The 5,004-nt window shown below is 34.3% G+C and overlaps 1 protein-coding gene and 1 long non-coding RNA gene across 6 annotated transcripts; one reads left to right on the top strand and one right to left on the bottom strand.

Moving 5' to 3' along the window:
* Positions 1–835: 835 nt before the first annotated feature.
* LOC124461913 (RING-box protein 1A-like) lies at positions 836–1,251 on the bottom strand. Its single transcript, XM_047013329.1, has one exon. It carries the CDS (start codon positions 1,200–1,202, stop codon positions 864–866), a length of 339 nt encoding a protein of 112 aa, XP_046869285.1. The 5' UTR covers positions 1,203–1,251; the 3' UTR covers positions 836–863.
* Positions 1,252–2,024: 773 nt separating this feature from the next.
* LOC111518964 lies at positions 2,025–4,664 on the top strand. 5 transcript variants are annotated; one of them, XR_006955308.1, is made up of 7 exons: positions 2,025–2,053; positions 2,967–3,102; positions 3,188–3,272; positions 3,335–3,609; positions 3,680–3,863; positions 3,963–4,199; positions 4,277–4,664. It is a non-coding gene; the product is annotated as an uncharacterized LOC111518964 (long non-coding RNA). The 5 variants fall into 5 exon arrangements; XR_002724181.2 differs by lacking the exon at positions 4,277–4,664 and having other exon boundaries at positions 3,343–3,609; positions 3,963–4,271; XR_002724180.2 differs by lacking the exon at positions 4,277–4,664 and having other exon boundaries at positions 3,963–4,271.
* The last annotated feature ends 340 nt before the right edge of the window (positions 4,665–5,004 follow it).

Here is a 5,004-nt window from a genome sequence, read left to right as displayed (position 1 = left end):
TCCCAAATCACCCAACTACCATATGATGGTGTCCTAGAAGCCTCCAAATTAAAGCTATGGGTTGCCCCTGATCAAGATTGCACTTCTGATAACCAAACAAAGGCGACACCAGCCACTTAAGATTCTTATTTACCCCCTTCATTGTTAACAATTGGAATCGAGGTCGATTCCTCGTCAGGACGGCCGAGTTGTAAGATTCCAATTATTTAAAGGCTGTTAAATACTCATGCATATATCGATTGTTAGTAATAAGTATCGATTGTTAGTAATAAGTATCGATTGTTAGTAATAAGTATCGATTGTTAGCGATAAGTCCTCGATAGGTTGAGAGACGGCGTCCTTCTTCTCTTCCGGCGATGCAACGAGCAAGTTGCATCTGCGCAAAACCCAAAGATTTAATCCGACCAATAAAAACTAATCTTTATCATTTTTACTTAATAAATAGGTGTTTACAACATTAAACATTCAAAGCAAATTTTTAAATGATTCAATAAATACAATTTTAAATGTCAAATTTAAACTAAATAATTGAGTTTTTTCTTCTTTACGGCTTTCTGAACTAAAAAAATTTCTAACTTTGCTATTGGAAAAAAAGCAAGTTAGCTGTGGAATCGAAAAGGTTTCCAAAGTTGCCACAATTCCGACTAAAAAAGTTGCACAATTTGTTGTTATATTTTTCTGTTTTTATATTTATTAATTATGACAAAAGAATCACTTGGTTTCTGATGCTCCTATCAATATTGTCCAGTAGAAGTCATCTCAGTTCTGCTCATCCTTTATATGAATGCATGTTTGTACATATAAATGCTAGTGTGTGTGAGTGTGTGTCGGTGTGTGTGTGTGCGTGTGCTGCCATTGTTCCTCTAGTGGCCAAATTTCTGAAACTCCCATTCACTATTATCCAAGGGGCAAACTTGACGGGTCTTCAGCCAACGTGAAATGCAATGGAAATGGAAGGCATGATTGCAAACGCCCCACGCCGCGGTGCACTCTTCGGTGGTTATCGATCCCTGATTCGCCTGGCATTCAATACACAGATCCATGATATGATTGCGGCAAATGGCACAATTGTCGACAACGATGTCCCAAGCCCAAAGTGCTACAGCATTCCACTTCTTGACCTCGAAACGTTTCTTCTCGCCTGTATTGCTGCTGGAGGGTGCCTCGGGAGCCTCGACTTCTTCTTCTTCATCAACTTCCATTGTAGATTAAATCGAATTAATTTAATTGCGGATTAAACTCCTTTCTCGGCAAAAGCTGGCTAAGCAATAAAATATATAAACCACTGCTAGGAATAATATCAATCTAATATCAATTTATCGATTAATTAAAAAATATGATAAAAACACAAATGCTCGATATATTGCCATCACCTATCGGCCCTCAGATTGCTGCTCGATATATTGCCATCACTAGACCTATCGGCCCTCAGATTGCTGCTCGATATATTGCCATCACTAGGCATATCGGACCTCAGATTGAGGGAAAATTGGAGCAATTTACGTACCTTTGCTTGTGTGCACTCACTTTTGCTTCTCACTGTGGGTTTTATCAATTTTGTTTTACTCTTTTCGAATGTTCTTTATGTAATTTAGGAGTATAAGTTTAAAAGTTCTCTTAACTGTTAGTTAAATATGAAATTTTTGTTCCTGGTTTTAGAAATGATATATTTTCGTTTTTGTAAGCTTACAAATTTCGATATAAATATCGATATATCAACAAAAGATGGAAATATCGGGTAGACAAATATCATTCAGCCGTTGGACCAACTATCGATTGAAAATATCGATAAAAAATTAGAAACAAGACAGCACTACTTTATCTTATGGTATCGTTAAATACACATCACTCTTATTTTTTTGGAAATCATCGTAGGCCATGCAAATATTTTGTCAGCTGATTTTTCCATGTGCCTAAGAAATTATTTAAGTTTTTCATTCTGTATTCAACTTTGGTTGTTCCTAGACCCAAAGTAAATCAGTAAATCATTAAATTTTTCTTATTATTCCTAAAAAGTGTCAAAACAAAAACTAAATTATTTTTTTTTTAACGGGTAAGTCTATTAGCTTTTTCTTGCTAAAGCTTTAATATTTATACCCTTGCAAAAAGGGTATATTAATTTTGGTCAGAAGTGTGCAACGCATAGAAGGAAGCATTTCCGACCATATAAAGTATATATATTCTTGATCAGCACGACGAGACGAGTTCAAATAGCCATGTCCGTCCGTCCGTCCGTCCGTCCGTCTGTCCGTCCGTCCGTCCGTCTGTCCGTCTGTCCGTCCGTCTGGATCAACGCAAACTCCTAGACCGTAAGAGCTACAGAGCTGAAATTTTGCATGTAGGTTTGTATATACTGCAGGCGTTGTATATCTCGGATTCAGCCGGATCGGATCCTATATCATATAGCTCCCATACAAATGGCAAAGTCACGAACAGTGACTTTTCTTAATAACTTTGTTATTTTCAGAGCTATTGTCATGAAAATATTGGTGAGTTAATTATACATATAAACGACTGTGCCAAATTTGGTCAAGATCGGGTGACTATATCATATAGCTCCCATAGGAACGATCTTTCGAAAACAGTGATTTTTGTCAATAACTTCGTTACTTTTGGCGCGATTGCTTTCAAATTAAACATTTGTTAGTTTAATATATCTGTTAATGACTGTGCTGAATTTAATAAAGATCGGGATACTATATCATATAGCTCCCATAGGAACGATCGGTGGAAAGCAGTGACTTTGATCAATATCTTAGTCTTTTCCTATGCTAAGATTGTTTTCGCAAACATTTTAGCTTGAATGTTTTTCCACTTTGATGGCTAAAAGTTGCAAGGGTATACAAACTTTGACGCGGTCGAAGTTAGCCCCGGCCCTCTGGTTTATTATTTATTTAAGTATATGGGAATTGTGTATAAATTTCTTACAACAACTAATATAATAATTCCTAACTTGCACCCAAAAGGAGAAGAGAATTTCTGCTCTGATTTTTCCTTTCCGTTTTAGTAATATGGGTACCTAGCAAATCGAATTTCTAGAACATCTTGATTTTTCCTTTTTCTTCTTTTTCTTTCAAGAACGAAAAAATTTTTCCTAACGGGGTAAGTCTATTAGGTAATCCATTACCTACATATGCACATATTTAAGTATGTGTAAAATATAAATGTATCCATAAAACTGTTTCAGCAAATATTAAATCTGTTAATTGGTATCACCAGAGCTTGTCCTTAAATTTGCCTTCGATTTTGCGTCAATGCGAGGTAGCTATGGGGTAAGTTAAAGTTATCCCGAATTTTGGCTTTGAATCTTCCTTAATATATGAATTCCATCAAGAAAATTAGTTAGTCCAATGCCCAAAATCTGTCAAATGGTGAAGTCTATTATTGACTGGATAACTGGATCCAACGGATACGACTCCCAATTTTTACCACGATGACCAGGATTAATCGACAATGCTTCGTTTCTAGCCGAGCTTTAATATTTTTCCTTAGTATCCTTACAATCTATTGAGAAAAACTTTTTTCAACTCGTAACGACTGTGCTGCAATCCAAAACATTGGGCACTACATAGAATGGGAACTCGGCCGATTCATCTACATCTGCAAAAGGTTCTTCCAGATTTTTAGTTTTTATTAATTACACGTTAATAAATCTAAATTTTGCTTAAATTTCTTACAGATAAACATATTCAACAGAAGTCAATTGCTCTGAAGTGTCGCGGTTTTTGCGATAAAAATATTCCAAGATCTATATATAACGTCGTTATAATAGCTTCAATCTTCGTTATTGTTGTCATTGGCAGCTTTCGAGATGATTGTTTCCAGAAGTTATTTCGTTGCAAAAAGCATCTTCTTTACAACTGGTAAGTCCATAACTCTTTGCCTAAGATCTTTAGCTTTTACCCATGAGTAAATCTGAATTTTATACAAATTTCATACAGCAAAAGTGAATCTGCTTACAGGTATCACCAGTTCTTACCCGTTCACAAACGTTTGATATGGCCTGATAGATGGGCATAATATCCATATGGTTTTTCCTTAATATTCATAAATTCTATCAAAAAAGACTATTTAATGACTTGAATCAAATGTCTGGATCCATCGGAATCGTTTCCGCCTCTTTTAAATTGTTCCAGAACGCGTAGGCTTCATCGATAAGAATTCTTTGCAATACGAGCTTAAATATGCCTAATTTTTCCGTAATATCCTTACATATTCTTTCTTTTAACTGGTATAAATCTGAAGTAAATCTGAATTTTATATAAATTTCATACAGCAAAAGTGATTGAATCTGCCCAACTCGTATAATCAGATGTGTTTAACGATAGAGACAACTTTTTATGGACAGCAATTTGCAAGATTTCTGGCTTTTATTTCCTTAATCATAACCAAAACAATTATCCTTGTTCTCATCATTGTCATCATCTTCATCACCATCAGTGATTTTGGTTAAATGACATAGGGAGTGCCTTTATTGGGAGTGCCCAAATCTTAATTTCCTTATCTTAAACTGAAAGACATGACCAAAAATCAAAAGTTTTCTGATGTGATGTCGTTGAAGCTGTGCGAGGAATCCGGAATCGGCACATAGATGATATTGTAACAAGAAGTTTCCAAATTAAGCAAGATTTCAATGATATATAAAAATAGTTAAATTCAAATGTGCTGCATTTATAATTTTATTTAAAATTCAATATTTTGTTTGTCTTTAATAAATACAAATTATTGCAGTAACTTACTAAATTCCTTAACTTAAAAGCATTTAGCTAATCATCAAAATTGTTTGCTTGTTTGTTACAATGGATAAGTAATAAAACATTTGCTTTATTAGGATAAATAAGTAACAAAGAGGAAAAATAACAATATATAACACTTTGGAATAAATGTTAAACATTTCTTATTTAATTTCACATTTCAATTATTTCTTGGAGAGAAATAAATCCTAAGTTTTTAATTTTTTCTGTTTGCCTGTTAAATTTATAATTTAAAAAGGAATTTAATCGT

This window comes from Drosophila willistoni, unplaced genomic scaffold (assembly GCF_018902025.1).
Source record: "Drosophila willistoni isolate 14030-0811.24 unplaced genomic scaffold, UCI_dwil_1.1 Seg738, whole genome shotgun sequence".
In the NCBI taxonomy this organism is placed as follows: Eukaryota; Metazoa; Arthropoda; class Insecta; order Diptera; family Drosophilidae; genus Drosophila; species Drosophila willistoni.
Note: the sequence above shows the minus strand (reverse complement) of the source record. Positions and strands in the feature narration are given on the sequence as shown.